This window comes from Camponotus floridanus, unplaced genomic scaffold, assembly GCF_003227725.1.
Source record: "Camponotus floridanus strain SB8 unplaced genomic scaffold, Cflo_v7.5 scaffold72, whole genome shotgun sequence".
In the NCBI taxonomy this organism is placed as follows: Eukaryota; Metazoa; Arthropoda; class Insecta; order Hymenoptera; family Formicidae; genus Camponotus; species Camponotus floridanus.
The window spans coordinates 56,556-76,560 of NW_020229841.1; the positions used below are offsets into that span (position 1 = coordinate 56,556).

General features: G+C 40.8%; 1 protein-coding gene across 1 annotated transcript in view; it reads right to left on the reverse strand.

Annotated features, from left to right (window-relative positions):
* Positions 1 to 20,005, reverse strand: part of LOC112639557 (fat-like cadherin-related tumor suppressor homolog) — a 119,845-nt gene that overhangs the window by 21,223 nt on the left and 78,617 nt on the right. Inside the window, exon 2 of the mRNA XM_025413945.1 lies at positions 1,287 to 2,210. Within this exon, the coding sequence (XP_025269730.1) occupies positions 1,287 to 2,077 (791 nt within the window). The 5' untranslated portion in view covers positions 2,078 to 2,210. The remainder of the gene's footprint in view (positions 1 to 1,286; positions 2,211 to 20,005) is intronic.

Sequence of the window (20,005 nt, forward strand, 5' to 3'; positions counted from 1 at the left end):
AAACTGAACGAAAAACTTTAGAAAAACCGAGGAATGTCGAGCGTGAATGAAGAGGAAGGGTGGGGGAAAACCTTGAAAGCGCGCTCGGCCGCTTTGTTTACATATCGTTGACGCGAATATATTCAGAATTACAACGATATGAAATATTACATCAAATATAATATTTTAAATTAAAACAAGATAAGTATGTCATTCATAAAGAAAAAATAAAGCAGCGCGTTTAGCATCTATTGCGTTTCTTGGACTTTAAGGATTATTTTATTTTGTACCTATTTTCAAAATATTGAGAATTTAATGAAAATTATGCAGAATGTCCTTACATATGTTTAGAATCTTCAGTACAATTTTTAAATCGATTTACTAAAGCGTTCACAAGTTATAAGGATTTTAATTTGCATCGAATTAACATGTGTTCTTATGGGAAACGCATAACCACGTCGATTCAAATGAAAAAACACATGGAAATAATATTCAGAATTTGTTTAAAATTTGCAAAAGTTTAGATACAGAGGAAATATTTGGTCAAATAATATTATACAAGTATTAACTGGTTAAAAAGATATTAAATATAATTCAATGAAGTTAGCCATGTATCTGTCACAAGACGAAATTCTCTGCCAAAAGTTAATCGTTTCGATTAACAAAATTCGGAATATTTCAATAAAAGCGCAATAAATATTAAAATACATCTCTACACTGTAGCTAAAATCAAATTGTAATATTCCACACAATTTCTTACTTAAAATACCAAAAGTGGATATATTCGTCAATATTGATTTTTAGCTATTTTTTGCTGGAATTGTACAAAATATTTTTAATTTATGTACGTATTTTTATCTAATAATTACCTCTATAAGTGAGATATACGTGTTTTGAACCTGAATAATTGAGAAATTGAATAAGTGAGATACCTCTTTAAGTGAGATCAAATGAGCTGTTCCCTTGCGATAACCAGGTTTGAGTGTAATAACAATTATTCAAATTAATTTTAAATACTTTTATTCGCACAGTTTGAACCTCAAATTGGATAAAATGGCAAAGAAAGTTGATTTTCATTTTTTTTATTTTACATGTTATTTTTATTTAAATTTTCCTTGATCTAAAATGTTATAACAGTCAAATTTTTTCGGGCAACATGAACCGATTAAACAATGTAACAAAATTACATAAATTGAGATTCAAGTTTCTGCTTCGAATTATTTGAATAGTTCTATCACGCATTTTTCTCTGCGCGGTGCTCTCTATAAATCCTAAATAAGGATAATAAAATCCGTCGTAACACTAACCTGAGTGGTCTCGTGATCGTTATTACGCCGCTGACCGGATGAACGGCAAACTGATCGGTCTCCTCGGCGAAGCTATAATAAATCTCGCCGTTTCTGCCGAGATCGGCGTCCTCGGCGATTACCCTGAGTATACTGCGATGCAAAGGCGTGTCCTCCATCACGGTGGTCTCGTACTCGATCGGATAGAAGAGCGGATTGAGATCGTTCGTGTCGAGGATCGTCACCACCACCGTCGCGTCCGCGATCGCCGCTCCGTTTTTACCGTCGTGTCCGTTCGAGGTCGCGCGCACCTCGAGGACGTAGCGGTCCTTGCGCTCGCGATTCAGCACGTCGACGTTACTAGTTCGAGTCCGAATGAGGAGGAAGCAAAAGTCGCCGATCGTGCGCTCCTCCGCCTTGAAGAACTTGTCGCGGTCACCGCTCACTATACGGAACTTGATGTCGACGTCACTGTCGGCGGACGCGAGCTTGATGCCCATCCTCTCGTCGGGCACGACGTACGTCTTGCCGATGGAATTCTCGGGAATGGAGACGTTGTACAGGGGTCGAGTGAAACGAAAGTCGACTTTCGTCTTCGCGACACTCGCGTCGTCCTCGAAGGGCGCCGGGGTCGTCGCGGTGCCAATCGACAACTTCATCGCCGACCCGTCGCCGCCTCCGCCCTCGCCTCCGCTGTCGCGGGGCGGTAGAAAAGTCGTCGACACGGAAGACGGAGAGCCGGCCGTGGCCGCGAACAGCCACAGCCACAACCATGGCCAGGCGTGCAGCACGCGCTGCTTCATCTTACGCATGATGGTGTCGCTAGCTCATCGTCGGTGCTCGTCGACGAACGCTGCCACCCGATTTGCCCCCCGTCCGGCAGGACGAGGCCGCTGCGAGAGGCACGAGACTTCCGGTCCCGTTTCCCGTATCGGCGACGGTCACCTGAAACAGTAAACAGCGCCGAAGTTAGACGAAGCGACAAGTTGAGTCAAGATGGGGGACAACTACCCGCGGTAGTTTAGGTACGGTCGAACGGCAAGATCCAAGATTATCTTCGACGACAGCTACCGGTTTCCACCCGATCGAGCGCGAAGACTAGACGGTTTAGCGGAGGAAGTTTAGGCGGAACGAGCGAAAGGAACGACACGGGGAAACTCCTTTACGATCGTGCATTATTGATCGATGAATCAGTATGAGGATCATTGGAGAATGAGATCTTGCGGAATGTGCAGAAAATGAATATCGTACGCTTCAATTATTTATTGACGAGACTCACTTAACTCAAATGGACTCAATTGTCCATTTCGCGGAATATCGTCGGACACTCAAATGCAATTATATGTCATTACGTCGCTTCGATAAAATGCGATTGTCATGGAAGAGAGCGCTGTAGAATATTCACATATCAAAATCCGAATTAAAATTCCATTAACATTACAGCGCAATTGATCGAATTCATTTTTTGTGTAATTCAGATTAAAGAGAAGAGTAATTCACATTAAAGAGATTATTCTTTCAAGTTAAGATTTAAAATATTCTGCCTTTATGTGAATCTTCAAAGAGAGAGAAAAAGATATCTTTTTTCTTATATAATATAAAAAATAGAAAATATTGTAATATTTAGCGAATTAATAAAATTTTAGTCAACAATATATGAAATAAATTAATTATAATTTATAAGAAATTTAAAAAAATATATATCATTTTGTAATGTATTTTATAAAATTTATGATATATATATTTTTCTAAAAAATACAATATTTATTATTATATTTTCTAAAAATATACATTTTATATTAATTTTTGAATATTATAACATTGTATTTATCTTCAAGAGAAGCGAGAAAAAACGATTTGGATATGAAAAATATTATTTTCGCAAAAGTAAATCGGATACACCGGATGCATCGATCGAATTCTCGTGAATTTAACCAGCGTAACGATTATCCCCCGCCTGACAGTTTCAGAACCAAAGTTGCGATATCAACGGCTCGTGTCAGGATGTAAGCGAAATAAATACGATATGGGTGCCAGGATTTTGCCTATCTTCCTGCAGTGTCCTCCGCTCGAATTCTCTCTAATCTTAACCAACGATGCCTCCGGCCGCGTTTGCACGAGTCGATACATCTCGCGGCACATTTGACAGCTCGATATCGATACGATATCCAGCGTTGAAATAGGAACGATACCATTACGTCAATGAAAGCGCGTTCGAATAAATAACACCGTTAGCTGTTGGTTGTTAAAAGAGTTTCGAGTTGTTCGCGTATGAGAATGCTGTAAATGTCTGTTAATTTCAACTATTGCTATCGGTTTTCAAAGAGAAAGAGACGATAATAATCGGAATAAAAATGAATATAATCGTGGTACAAGAATCGCGCTTTGACAATCGCATAATTATCTCTTCGGGGATAAAACGAGAGCCTCGGATTGCCTCGTGACTGGCGAAATTGTGGAGAGGAGATTGTTTTCCACGTTTACTGTGGCATTCAAAGTCATTTCGCTTATATTTGTAAAGCGACGTGTCGATCATTATTAAAGGGAGCATCTTTAATAATAAACCAAAACAAGATTGAGCTTTAAAGTATCTAAAACGCTGCAACATTTAGAATCTCGAGTGAATCACCCGCTCACGCGTACTCGACGCCAATTACACAGCTGATTTGTAATAAAAAACGTAATAAAAAACACTTGAACCACGGTGCGTTTCGTTCTCCTCTCCTCTCTTCCTCCCGTAATTCCCGCGTGCTTCAACTTTCCACGATAATGTATCCACGGAACGCAAGCATGCACAGGTAAGTGCAAGTAAAGAACGAGAGCCAGTCCGCGCCAAGTTGGCGCCTCTTCAACATTTGCGTTACATTCGCGAAGCCTTGCACCAGCCTTGAACGCGTTGCCGACCGGTTGACATCCTCCGTATTTCCAATCTCGGTATACGGTTAATGAGACGTCTCGTTTCTCTCTTAAAGGCGAACCGAAAATTGCAGAAGACTCTATCGCTTAAAGTCGGAAATACAGAAAAATTCAACCGAGAAAAGACACAAATTAAAAAATATCTTAGAGAATAATTTTCCTCGCAAAAAAGGCTTTGTAATTGTACTTTTAAATGAAGAATTATTTTACTTCCACGTTCCAAGTTTGCTTGCAATATTTAATGCAAACATAGATCACCGAAAATATTAATCAATATAATTAATCAATATATCAATGCATATAATGTATGCATATATGATAGTCTTAGAGAATAATTTTTTTCGCAAAAGATGGCTTTATAATTGAACTTTCAAATTAAAAATTAATTCAATCCCGCAAGTTTGTGCCAGCGACATTTAATGCAAACATGCAGACGCCACCGGAAATGTTAATCAATATATTCTCGGTGGTACATTTCCACGTTAGCGTGACAATGTTTGCCGCTGTATCAAATATGCTCTTCAGCAAGCACGTCGACCGCGGAATACATTTTCCTCGGATTTATACCGTTGCATCATACGGTCAAGTCCAGAGGAAAATCCCGTTGCAATCTTCCCAAATGTATTTGCATATGACGCCGGATATAGAAAGTCTCTACATGCGACTCTCTCTGCATCGCGTACGTAAATAAAATCATGTTTCTTTCGCATCCGCTTAAATTTACTCCGATAAAATCGGCGAAGAGACGGTAGAAAATAGTTCCGAGACCAGTTTCTTTCGCGATTTCTTCCCCCAAAATTAAAGGCGCCACTCGCAAAACATTCATTTAGCTATAGTAGTACGACTATAGTAACAAAGCGAGATTACGAGGATATCGAGAACAAGAACGGACACCCAAGATTGTACTCGACTCGAGTTTGTATCCGAAAGACCTTTCCTCGTTGGCTTCCTCTCGTTCAAAGAAACCAAAGCCGGCGGCGTCGAATCGTAGAAACAACGAACCGTAGAGCGCGGAGCCTTTGACAGCAGCGCAAAAACATTCGAGCGAAATTACGTGTTTCTTTTTTACCTCTCCCTTTTTCTTTCCTTCCGATGAGATTTAGACAGCTTTGAGCTCTTCGCGAGGAGCTAAGAAAACGGATGGATGGATGATTTTTCAAGCCCCGAGGGCGGGTCTTATATCGTTTGGCGATCGCGACAATGCTCGCGTATAGAAACTCGTTTTGCCAGTTAAATCGAGCGTGAATTGCGATGCCGCGCGCAGAAAATGGAGGCAGCTACGCAAGAAAGACGGTGAGTGAGGGCCGAGAATTTAAAAACGATCGGGAGACAGATAACGAGGGAAGGAGGAGAGCAAAAAAAATGGCGAATCCATTCTTTCGCAATATTTTTCCGTAAACGAAAACGTGCGTATGTTTCGGCACTTTGAATCGACGAAAAAATCGCGGGAAAGACGAGCTGAAATAACAATAGGCGCCACTGCGTGTATTTCAAAGCAAGAGCGATCGTATTTTGGAGGGCAAATGGTCGCGAAGTGCGGGAGAAAGAGGTCAGTCACGAGAGCGATGGAATTAATTTTCAAGCTCGAACCCTCTACGTGTCGTACTCTCGTGGACCTTGTTGCGAATTTTGTCCAGTTTACGGAACAAACATGCGCTGCTTCATCTGGACCAAGCTGGAAAAAAGGCATTGTTCGATGCCGGTGCAACGATGCCAAATATTCGACAGTATTGTTATTCCGAAACGCATTCGCGATGCCAACATACGCCCGTGTTCTCCATTTTTATTTTGCAAAAAGATGGAAACAAAGAGACAAATCCGATTAATGTCCACGGTTCCCGTTTCTTTACGCGAATCGCTCGTGCCGTTTGGTTTTTATCTGCTCGAATAAAAAAAATATATCCATCTATTTGTTTATAATACTTGAAAGCTTGCAATACTTCAAACATACGTTTGATTAATTTAAGAGTATTTTTTTTACTTTTCTCGAAATGTTTCAAATTTTTTTAAGTGAATTTTCTAAATCTTATCGTTAGTTTTTTCAGCAAAAAATGATTTTTACGGCAAAGTATAAGTATGCTCAAACAGATTTATGTCTGCTTGTCATTTCGATAAAACTTATCTAAAATTTATAGATTTATTTTTTTTAATCGAAAATTAGCTTAAAATAGCATTTATTATTATCAAAATTGCTTTAGATTGATAATTTATATTCGACTAATTTGCATCATCAATGCCTTGCATTTTTATGCCGACTTTATTTTTTACAGACGCTTCGCCTCTTAAAAGCACGCCATGATTTTTTTCACGATTAGAAACAAATCTTTTCTTATCTCTGAGAAAAAGCGAGTTCCAACATCTCCTGATGTCTGCTTAAGAGTACCTTAAAATACACCAGTATTAAAGTTTCTCGATCGATGAACAGAGTAGAACGCCAAGCATTTCTGATATATTTTTCTAAATTTAAAATAATTCTCTTTTATTGAAAATTTTTACTTAAAAAATTAGAGAATTAGAAAATTGTGAAATGGAGAACATTATCATTAATATGCTAATATTTCCCGCATTGAAGATACAATCCATAAATATATAAAAATAACAAAACAAACATATCCACAGTTATATTATAAATTTTTCAGAGTTTAAATATTCGTTGCAATATATACACGAGTTTAATTAAAAAAAACGGATATAAAACATTCGAATAATAATTCCCGTAAACGTTCGAAATGTAAAGGCTTTAAGAAACATGTTATTGCCCTCCAATACAATCAGACGTTTCCCTCCCTGACGGAATTATCCGGCTAAGTTTCGGCGATATTTATCTCGCGACGATTTGTAGGACGCGTTTCCCTCGTTTATGCCCTTTATACCTTGTATCGGCGTAACCTAACTCGCGGGAGACCGTTTCTTCGATCAGGGGCGACCACCAAGTTTCTCGGCAGAGTTCGCGGTCGAGGGTCCCCGCGATGGAGTATCGCTAAAAAGATCGAACTTTCTCTAAGCCGTTTATTGCCGCTGTGCCGTTACGTAGATGGGATTTCTTGCGCTTCGTCGCGCGCAAAGTCTGGCGGATCGCGTTACACTCCGACGTACGACGTCGTCTAATGTGCAAAGTTTGACAATGTCGAGTACACGACGGAACCGGCGAGCGAGGGGACGAACGTGCCTTCGGGCATTATTCCCATTCTCTCTCTCCTCCCCTCCCCCCCTCTCTCTCTCTCTTTCTTCCTCTCCAACTTGGCAAACTCAAATTGTCCCGCGATATAATACTTCCGACGCTGTGCTTACGCTAATAACGTCGTGCTTCGCCGCCGTAATTGCATCCAACACGGAGAGACGCGCGCGTATCCGATAAGAGAGAAGATACCGTAACGCGCCGACAATCACGTTGGCGCCACATGAACAGTCGATTGACTGCTTGCGATCGCACACGAGAAAAAAAAAAAAGAGAGAAAAATGCGGATTCATCAAGGCTGGATCTGATTATCATTGCGTGATTTACTCGCCGACAGGCTTCGTTAATTGGCACTCCGCTCGGTGATCGTTTCCCCCTCTTTTCGCGAATTTATAGAACGCAAAGGAGGAACGAAAATGATTCGGATAACCGAAATTTGTGCCAGCAACGCGGGCAAAACGGACGCTACAGCGGCAGAAATTATGCAGAATGCACTCAGATCCGTTTGCTTCGGGATTCTTCCCCGCCAAAGTGGGTTCCCGTGTTTCTCTCTCGCAGAGGGCGATCTAGTTACGTGCATACATACGTCACGCACTGAAAATATATATTCCCATCCCTCGTGCTCTCTCGTATCCCCGCATCTGCAGTGAATCGCGTGATGCAGACGGCTTGTTTGAGCACACAAATGAAGAACTAGCGAAGTTACTTTGGCGAGATGGCGGCTGTTGCCGAGACGACGCGATGCACATTCACCGAGGCGCTCATGCGAACGCGGCAAAACGTTGCAGTGCGGCTTTAAGGTCCGGGTAAAAGGAAGATAGGTAGGAAGGTAGGTAGGCGAAGGCGGGCGAAGACGAGAATCGTGCGGGGACGCGCGCGCGATCATTACTATACCATTTCTCCGAGAGCGAGACAGAGAGAGAGGAAAAAAGGAGAAAACGCGCAAAGGACGGAGGGAAAAAGAGAGAGAGAGAGAGAGAGCGGCAAAAAGCGACAAAAGCGGCGCTCTAACTGCCGGCACCTTCGAACGCCGTAATCCAGTAATGCAAATACGATTCTCGGCCATGATTTTCTTACTTCTCCCTCGCGTATCGCAATGTAAATTTTTTTCGAGTTCACTGCACTTTGTCTGTTTTTACACCGGCTTAACGACGGACTTGGAACTTGCTCACAATCGTTTGGAATATTCACCTACGTAAGACGAACCTCTGTGAAGCTGGCCCCTCATTCTTCAAATTTGAAAAAAAATTATTAGAATTCTGGGTGCTCCCCGTAGAGTCCTAGAGTTCCCAATCCATTTTAGAAAGAGTTCCGTGTCATTTAAAGTAAAGATCTATTCAAAATACTACACAAATTATATTTAAAGTTCTCGACTTAGAAGAAAATTGGCGACAACGTTTACAATTTTGGTTTTAACGCTTTGAGCATTAATAATAATCTTTAGAACTCGTGAGAGGGTATCAAGAACTGTTAACAGAACGCCGGATTTCTGGAAAGAATTTTTCGATTCGTGAGACAGGATTTTTCAACTCGAGAAACGAAAATCGGCGAGAACTTTTTCAGTTTTAGTTTTAGCGCTTCAAGCGTTAATAATGATCTTTAGAACTCGTGAGAAGCTATCTAGAACTGTTAACAGAACGCCGGATTTCTGGAAAAATTTTTTCGATCCGAGGGATTTAGGAATTTTCGCCTCGAGGAACAAAAATCGACGAGAACTTTTTCAGTTTTAGTTTTAGCGCTTCGAGTCTCAATAATAATCTTTAAAACTCGTGAGGAGCTATCCAAAACTTTGAATAAAGCTTTAAATTTCTAAAATAAAATTTTAACGTCTCGATTCAAAAATCAATTTCTGGAAATTCAACATTCTATTCAGAATTCTGAATAGCTCTTCACGAGTTCTAACGATTATTATTAAGACTCGAAGCGCTAAAACCAAAATTATAAAAGTTTGCGCCAATTTTCGTCTTTTAAATCGAGAACTTTAAATATAATTTTTGTAGTATTTTGAGCAGAACTATTTTTGAAACTTATCTAGAACTATAGAATTATTAGAAATCTACCAAAAACTCTAAAGAAATTGGCATTTTTCATAAAATGGGGGCGTCGTGAAGTTAATTTCCCCATTTTTAAAATGGTGTTTTCTTTACTTTAAATGACGGAACTCTTTCTAAAATGGATTGCGAACTCTAGAACTCTACGGAGGATACCTAGAATTTTAATCATTTTTTTCAAATTTGAAGAATGAGGAGCCAACTTCAGAGGTGTAAGATGGAGAGAGTTTGCGATTATGCATGCCCTCTTATGTCCTATATTCACGACTTTGCTATTAACCGTGCGTGATATCGCTGAGAGAGAAAGAGGATCAATGTTGGACACATTAAAAACTATAAAAATACGTTGTACAAAATTAATAATAATTCCATAAATATTCGCAATCTGAAACTCATCTCGAGCAATAAGATACTTTGAGATAGACGACAATCTCTCTCGAGCCACAATCATCCTCTGTCAGATGGGATATTTCCGAAATGACGGTTCTGGGAAAATTTTTTCGCTTCATTCCACCCTGGCTGGCAGGATCGCGCGATAGGGTCTCATCTTTCCGAGGGGGATAGTTGCAACCGCAACAATCGCGCTGACGATCGGGCCGACATCGACCGAGTCTCGCGGCAAAATGGAGGACGGGATCCGACTCGCTCGGACGGGACCGACGCGGGAAGCGGGGCCCACCCGCGCTCGGACGTCGGCCTTGACAAATGGAGGCTGGCGATTAAATCAATCCGACGAGATATGGCTCTCTCGTGCTAGCGCGACGCGACACGTCACGTTGCGTGGCCTCGCTATTTATGCGATCGCGATCCTGAGTCGCCGGGTACCGGCTCTCCGTTTCATCGGGGATCCCGTTATACCTTGCCTGCCTCTCTCGTCGACTACTTTTTGGCTCGCCGGCGCCTGCGGAATCGATTTGTTAACTCGTCAACTTTCCCGCGCTCGATAAAGCCAATCCTGATTTCCCCCTCATAACGATCGATATGTTCATTCCGCGATTAATCGTCGTCGTGATTACTCGTTAGGCTCGTAGAATGGGTGAATCCGAGCGTTAGCGGGGAACGAGTTTCCCCCTGCCCTCTTGCCCCTTTCCTCTTCTCCCAGTCTCTCCCAGGAGAGCCGGATATAATTCCCCCCAAGATATGGCTCGCTTCAACGATTATTCTGGACGAATCGGAATTACGGGTCCTTTAGATCGCGCGACCATATTTAGTGGCGCGGCGGAAACCAGTTCACTAACAAAGGCTGCGAGCATACATTGGCGTTAATAGGGTGTAGGAGTGATCTTAATGAGGTAGACCATCGGAGCGAGCGTGGGTACCCGCGTGCCATCAAAAGTCCGATACTCGAGCGAAGAGGACAAAACCGACCGCCTTTGTTCGGCTCCTGCTCGAGAGACCGCAGGATTCCATGGCGTGTAATGGATTTATTTCTAGGGCCACGTTGTTCTTTCCTTTATCCCCGATACAAGACACAGGGAAGCGGAACATGTACATGCACATGTATAGTTTTCCCCGATTTTTCGTCCTTGGTGAAAAACACGTTCCAGATAATCATCACGAAAGGAAATCGCTGTCACGGAAAAGTGAATGGACCGTATCAAAGGGAACCCAGGTATAACTTACGCGTGTTTTTGCCAAGGACTCTCCCGATCGTATCAGAATGCACTGAAACGATTGTGAAACACGCGCTCGCATATTTCATTCGAGTATAAACGACTGTAGAGAAAAATACGATATCGTTATATGTAAAGCGACATGAGTATGCGTGAAACAACGTCAACAGCGTGCATTCGTATACGTGTACTCGACAGAATTCTTCTTTCTGGTTTCCTTTGCGTGACACTAAACTCTCACATCGTTAACAAACGAAACTCAAGGTAAACTCGGGAGAAACATCTGTCCATCTGTTTGTCTAAACTAAGTAATTAACAACGGAGGCAAAAGCTAAATATACCTGACTTATCCGCTGGAAATTAACATGAAATTAAAATGATATATATATTTACATTTAAAAATATCACGATTTACCATGAAAATGATATGCATTAATTTAATACTGATGTGCTAAATAAAAAATCATTCTAAAAATAATTCATTCATTCGATTTAAAATATCAAATATAAAGATAAATATATTGCTTATTTTACTCTCTCTCTCTCTCTCTATTTTATTTTCTATTTATTTTTATATGATAAATTTACATTTGCGTTGTCTCCATTTCGAATCATGATTTTTATTTTATATAAATCGCAGGAAATTGATGATGCATTTTTGCAGTCAATCTTGGAATGCATCCATCGCGATTAATCCGGTTTGAAAGCTAAGCATGATTGAATGTTTGCGTTAAACATTTTTTTTTACGGTGACAAGTTATAAATGCATCCGCGACAAACGTGCCGACACTCGGAACTCATTTTATTATTCCGTACAATATTACGCTTTCGCCTGACATTTCACGAATAGCGAGCTGTCGTTGCGCTTTCATCTATGATTTTTGCCATTGTTCTCCCTTTCACGTTGTTTCCACAACTCGTTAATCAATGCTCGATACGCTGAATCCAACAAAAAATAAGAAAAAAATTCAAAAATTTTTTTTAATCAACGTTGCGCAGAGTTGCACACGTTGGAATTAGTTCTCGTTGTGAATTTAGATCTTTCTACAGTTCTACGTCAAAATTGAAATATCCTCTGAAATTATATCGCTACTTATTATTTTTCAAAATGTACGAGTATTCGTATGATAGAACGGAAATCCAATTGTAATGTAAAACTCGTTGCGCGCCAAAGTTCCCGCGGTCATGTATTATGGAGAAGACGAGACGCAAAATTTGCCGACTCATCGCGTATCAGCAAGTTCTACCAACGACTAGATAACGAAACACGAAGGTTCATCTCACGTTCCTCTCATACGTGTCCCCTTGTACTTTTACGAGCCGACCGAGTCCGCGATCTAAATTCGACATGGGACGAATGGCGCCCGTCCGGCGATTCCTTTCTGATTTCTCGATTGGATCTCGGGCCGTTTAGTATTGTCCCCGATATCACATCGAGACAGTTCGATCTCTGGCCCTGCGGCCGGTATTGTCCGTTCTCGCGTGCACGGTATTAGACGATTCGTTCCGTTCGTAGAAAATGGCACACCATCAGCTGTTCGCTCTGGACGGCCCTTGCCCTCCTCTTCCGCCTCCCATCTCGCGTATATAAATTTTTATTATTACCGCGTTATTTATCGTCGTCATTTTCCTTCCGATAAAAACTCCCATTGTACCGACATGACGTTGAGCAGCAGAGTTATTTATAATGATTGCCGTCTTGCGTTCGCGCGAGCGGAGTCTGACCCGCGGTCGCTTTATTCGTCGCGCCTGGCAATCGCTAGCCAGGCACCTGTTGGTTCTTCGCCGGATGAAATATAAATTTGATGACGATAGCTCGCTCGCTGTGTGGGTTTTCGGGATGCCGAGGTAGCGCCCGCGTAGACAGCGACTGATATTAAATTCCTGCGGTCCGCGCGCTTCACCTCTGTCAGCGTTGTCTTCATTATTTTTGTTATTTTCGCCTCATGGAATCCTACCGGTTGCCAATTGGAATATTTCGTTGTTTGCAATCTTCATTTTTTTTAAGTATAATTATATCAATGAGTAAATACATCGTGTAGATAAAGTTTTTGACGAAAATTGAAGTTGGATGATAAAATAAATTCTCCAGAGGATCTTCTTTTATTTGTTTGCTCTTAATCATAATTTCGTTGGACTCATGCAGTCGTATTAATTTTCGTGCACGTATCGGCAACACGTTGCGACTTGGCAGAGTTTTAGCACACCGCGTGTATTTCCCCGGTGTAATAAAACTCACTTGACAAGATTGCCGGGACCCCGGGTAGCGATTAACGGATACGACTTCGATATTACATTCGTTATGACGTATCATCATAGAGGGGAATTAGCTGAAATGAGAAATGTACACACGCGCGCAAAACGGGACACGCGCAGGTGAACATTTATGACGATGTACGCAAAGTAGAAAGACCAAGTTATCGGTCATTGCCTCGCTACGAGAGCTTCGTATTATGTTAGCTTCGTACAAAGCATTCGTTAGTTACACTTGAGTAAGTAACATATGGATAATGAGGATTGTGGAAATGTAGAATAGGAGCAAACGCGGAGCTTAATTCAACAAAGCGCTTTCCCTCCAACGCAGGAAAATAGGATCGCATAGATTCTATGTAAATTTTAGAAAGAATGCAGAAACGCAATCAGACCGTATTTGTGTCGGACTAAATCGCAGGATTGTCCGATTAAAAAGCGATGCATTTTATTTCCAAAACAATTCTTTTCATGTAATGATTAATGGAATCCCGGATTTTGACGCGCGCTTAAATCTGACATTTCGATTCGTCGATTTACAAAAATGACATTTTTTTCGACAAACAAATGATAGAGGACAATAATATGCAAATAAATTACTTATTGTTTGCATTGTCGGTAGCAGCATGCGGTAAAAAAATCCGTCCAAAGAACATTTTTTGCCGATGAAATAGGTCGAGAGGTCGTCCGATCGTGCATTTCATCCGCGCCGCGGCCATTTGTAATCCCGGCACAGCCAATATTCTCGTTCGCAATTATTCTTCGATAAAGCGAATTTAATCGACGATCACGAAGTGCTCGTGTCGAAGAGCAAACGATGCATTCGATTCGTATTTTGACCCGCACTCGTCGTCGCTGCGGTGATATAAAAACGGACGTGTGGAATCACGTGCGGGGTGAAAAGCCTTCTCGTTCGGTCGATTCAACGCGATCGCAAAATTCCCCCGAATCCTTCGAGTACCTTGGAAAGCGTTCCCCTGGGAAAAATTCGTATTTCCAGGTTCAATAATTATCTCATAATTATAAAAGTGAATTTTCCCAAAAGAACTTGATAATATTTCAAATCCAGACGACACATCTGATTTAAAGCCGCTCTTAAAAGTCATCATTAATCGTAATCCTTTGTCGAGGAATATTTATGGCGCAGCCCCGTGTTAAGGCGTTGAAAGTGGCTACATTGGCCGAGCGCGTGCTGCTGTTTAAAGCAAAGTTATAATTGCGAGATAAAGTTGGCAATGGGCGGCGGAATTACGCCAGTCTTCGCTAGGCACGGAATTCTACCTCCAAGTCTGACCGTTCCGATTTTCTGTGACTCTAAGCTGTACGTGTGCGCGAGTGTGTGCCTAGAGCACACGATATCAAGTCGGGTCGTTAGTCACGCCATTTCGGATTTAGCCGGTCGTTACGCCAACTGCATACCGTCTTTAGGGGGCTTGAGAAGATTAGGGTTTACGTTCGCGCGGCCACCTTCTCTCGTGGCACTTACGATATGTGCGAGCTCGCACGTACGGGAAACCGATACTAGACTAGAAGAGGTTGGTGGGCGGGTGGGCTCTCCCTCTTATCACGATGACCCCGATAGTTTCGTACTCGGTTAGGAAGTGCATAATCGGCGGCTTGTTATGTTAATCGCTCCTTTATCGAGCGGCCTCGCGCGAGTTCCGCTCGTCCGCTCGTGCGCCGAAGTTATCTACGTGTAACAAACGTCTCTCTTAAATTATTACGACGTCGAGAGAGAAGTAAAGAGGGAAAAGAAACGCGAAGCGAGAGGCTTTGCCGCTGCTCTTAATTTCCGCGTTCTCGCCGGCCCTCGAATCGTATCAATCTCGACGTCACTCTCGCGCAAACGTTTCATTCACAACGTTTTGTGTTCGAATGACGCGCCCCCGACATCGCGTTGGAATGTAAAGAAGAGTTTTACACTTTGCGGCGAACCGCCTGTTTCGTTCTACCTTGCCGCGCGAATCGAAATCGAAACGAAATAAAGCAGGAAATAGCAATCAAATTTTTCGCTTTTCGCGCATAGCGAAATAAATGGTATTCGAGAGGGAATACCATTCCGAGATTGAAATGTCGTTGTACGATGAATAGGCAGCATTGTTTTAAACGTAAGTGTTCCACGTTTTATTTTATTTATTTATTTTTTTTTAAATGAAACGTGTAGTTTTTCTCTTTGAAAACGAGATATTGTTTATCCTCAAAAATACAATTTTTCCCTACAAATAATTGATTTTAATACGATTAACAAACAAAGTTGAGGAGCTTGATGAACAGGCGTCCTGGAAGGAAGGTTTATTGGTGCGAAAATACAGCCCCAATTCTTCGGACAAATCATAACAACCTGGCTGTACGAATGTAAATTGCAGGATTCAAAACACTGATATTTGAATATCGATCGCACGGTTACTAAATGATTCTATCCTTTCTTCCTCTCGGGATGACGTGGTTTTAGAAGCTGGCATATATTCCGGAGCAACGAACCGCGGACGTGATCGCGAAAAAGGATTTCGCGACGTGCCGCTACCATCAGACGTCGAGCATCGAACGAATTGTTTTTTTTTAAGAGGCTACGATAAGACGAACAGCATACGTGCAACGCACGAATTGTAGCAGCTGCGCGTGCGTTGAATATTTAATCGGTATAAGCCCCATACACAATACATGCTGAATCGCGTTGAATGAAGAAGCTGCTGCCAGGAGCAGGAGCCCCTTCAAAATGAATCGAGGTGACCGGGGGTCCATATTTAATCATACTCGGCCCCTCTCTCTTCATGATCAGCCATTCCTCTGATCTTTCGAGGTACTATTTCAATCCAGCTTACAAATTTGCAGAAATTTATCCTCCGTAGAGCCTCCTTTTTTCTTAAATTATTAAATTTAACCGCGTATTATTGATTATTTCGTTAAAAGTGTAGCGAGCGTTTCAATCTGCAATATTCTAGCAATTTCTTTTATAATAAAGTCGATGTTCTAATGTCAACGTCACGTGCACAGACCAAGGTAATTGAAGACCTCTTTATGTCAGACAACTTTGTTGATACTAATGGACGGTAATGATCTTCAATTATTTCCAACTATTATTTTTGATGCTGCAATTAAAAGTTGACAACCGCTTATTAAAGGTCCTGCGGACCTTACAACTCCAATACTGCAGACTGACAAACTAACGAAGTAAATTGATGTCTCGTACAATATAAATCTCATATAAATTTATGCAAATTTACAATTTTAATATTGCACTAAATAAATCACGGCCGAATATAATTTCGCGTAATTGCGAGTGGCAGTCGACGACGATGGTTTCGTAAAGGAGGAGGGAGAGTTACATAAAGTGAAATCGCGGAATCACCAGACGTACCGAATAAAATGAACGCAAGATGCACTCAGAGAGCGCATAACTCGCGGCGATTCGATATTCCCTCGACGATATAAAATGAATGCCGACTAACGAAATCGATAAAGGTTTCATTAATATGAAATAGACCCTCCAATCCAGTTACAGTGATTCCGTTGGTGTAGCACGGTCCAATTAAGGGTCAACGTAAGAAGACCCGCAAATTGTCGATGGCTATCTCGTTAGGTAAATATTCAATTGCTCATTAAGGGGAATCAAAAATCGGGAGGGGGAGAGGGAAGACACGAAGGGAGCAACGAAGGGAATATTTATCGAAATTATTAAATATACACGATGGCGACAGTAGCGAATCCATTAATAATCTTGCGAGAGTAATTTGCCCGGTCCGCGAAATCGATCGAATGGAAGAAGAAGGGAAAGATTTCGTCGTGAAAAAAATCGAGAAATCGAAGGTGCAACTCGGCTCGTTAGCTTAAGGACTTTCGACGTAGTCGCGTGGAACGAAATACTTCCTGCATTAATTACAATACACATACGTACGCCGTCGCGTTGCATAATTAACTGTGTCGGTATTTATATCGATATTCTCTCGGATTTAAACACGTATCTCGACGATAATGAGAAATCTTCGTGTATAACCAGGAAAGTAAAATATATTATTATGGTGAATTCGATGATATAATGTGCAGTCACTGCTTAATCATAAATAGTCGGCGGTAATAATAGCTGTTCAATTAATGGACTTCGATAATTGCGTACGCGTTATACATACTATAACGCATGAAATTCGATATCGTAAAATCGCATAAAAATAATTTGTACGCGCGAGTATTGATATAGAGCGATATATATTAATATTTATAGAGTTATTTACATATTTTATTATGTTTTGTCGATTTTTTAGAATTTTTTCCGTTCCTCATACAAGACGCAAACCGTAACGCGGTAAAGTTTTATCTTTGCTGTTTCAAGCTCTTAACGTGCAATTACAACAAGTTACTAGAAAGCGTGGCGGATTTTCTCATAGTCGAATACTTGTTCAATGGAAGCATAACTGAGCTAAAAGCAAAGTTTGAGAACCACGTTGCGAAGGAGTTAGACTAATGCGTCTCGCTCGGTGGACAAACGAACGACAAGAACCTCTCGAAAGTTGCTTATAAATTACGTTACGATACAGATAACATCGACAGTTCATTAGGGACATTTAATCGTCTAGACGTTTTGATTACGTTCAAACTAAACAGTCATAATGGCTGACTAATGAATCAATGATTGCATTAAAAGAGTAGTAGATAAAATGTACGCAAAACGTTATTCGTTTCAAATAATAGGAAATATAATATGTGACGCATATATATGTTAATGTGAAAAACAATTTCTTTGCGAAAAATTGTGCTCATGAAAAACTACTTTACTTTCAATCATCAATTTTTTAGCAAAGTATAAATATTTTATTGTGCAAAAAAATATATTATGCAAGCATGACACAAAAAAATTAATAAAAAATAAAAATTAATATTTATAACATTTTACATGTCGTTGTAGATATATTTACACTCGATATTTTTTTATATTATATATTGAGAAAAAATGGTAAACTTGATTAAATATTTTCAACTTTAAATACTTAAATATTTCAATTAAAATATAATAGTTAAAAATATATTTAGTCAAGTTTATAAATTTTTTTCTCAATGTATGATGAGATTAGGAGAGATGAAATATAATTAATTTTCCTCGCTTAGAAATATTCTTCGCTTTTATCGATAATACTTAAAGTGCTTTCCCAAATTGCATAATCGATATGCTAAATAGCGCTGATACGTAAATACACATGGTATCCGTATGAATACAACTCTGTTAACATCCGACAAAGGTAATTTCTCGGCCGTGTAAACGGTGTAAAGTGTTTAGCCTATAGTCCCGACAGACGAATGTGTCGCGTTCATCATGTTATCGTGTGCAAATCAAGCTACGGTCGAATAAACATATCCATTACATCGTCGTCGGAGGACATAAGCGTCCGATCGAAATCCCGTGACGGGAATGAAGATATTGTTTTAGGGAAATCCATGCAGCATCCGCTGCTCGTGGGACCGATCTCGGCGATCGATCGCGCCTCGCGATAAACGTAACGCGCGGATTTGCGTTTACACAACTAAATACAAGAGAAGACTCATTATTCTCGTAACGAAACATAATATAATTGTATATCAAGTATAGTTCAATCGCAACAATATTCATCCAGCGTTATTGCACGGTTGATGAACGCGAAATACGTATATATTTGAGCGATGCATCAAGCGCAGCGCTAAAATTGTACTAAAATTTCGCTGGAACGAAAATTAGCAACTATCAGAGGCAACGGTTTAGTTTATAACGTAATAACCTCGTATACGATACGACCGCGTTTCGCGCGGCAAAAGCATTCTCTTCATCGAGCGGCTCAAAAGCCGCAGTTTTGGTAGAAACGCGCGATTTGCGAACGCGTGTATTACACGTATGTTACGATGCTAGTTCGAGTCTGGCCTCGGGAGAAGCTATCCTGACGTGGGAAATGTATGCGTTACACGGCGAAGCATGAGGCGGAGTAGTTTATTAGACACCGCTATTGTTCGCGGCAGAGAAGCGGACGCCCGCTGCGTACCATAAGTAAATGTTCGCCATTGATCATCCGAGCATTTACATTTCGCGACTATGACTGCGCAGTGACAGTCCATTATGAATGCATTCGACGATGCGTTTTCCAATAACGGGCTTTTCTCATAATTATCACGGGCAATTTCAAGCCCGCGACTGCGTTTCCCTTGGCGCAACGTAACGTGGGCTTCTTGGAATCTCGACGACGTATCGGAGACTCGATTATTCCGAGGACGGAATTGATATATTTCGCATCGTAATATGATTTGCGATAAGGGAACGCGTTGTATGTATTTACATGTAGCTACAATACGTTCTTAGTAATGATGTAAATAACGATATTTCGATATCGGAAAGACGGATAATTCTGAACGCGATATATCTGTAATCTATAAATACGTTTGACAGTGTCGGTTCGATATGAACGAGATTAGAAACGAATCGAGGTAAAGAGATATCTTTGGGCTTCTAAAAAAAGAGAAATATAATTTTCAAGTTGCAGAAAATTGGATTATGATTGACACTACGATCTAAATCGGCTTAACACGTGTTCTTGTCGCGCATGATTAAATACGTTCTACGGGCATTTCTATGCAGAAATAATTATGCGAAATGACAGTTAAAGCAGTAGCAAATTGCAACTAGCCGTTATCATCATCATTATGCATATCGCGATGCATATTATGAATACGAGTATCTATGATTATGCGTACGATTATGTATGTATGAATGAGAGT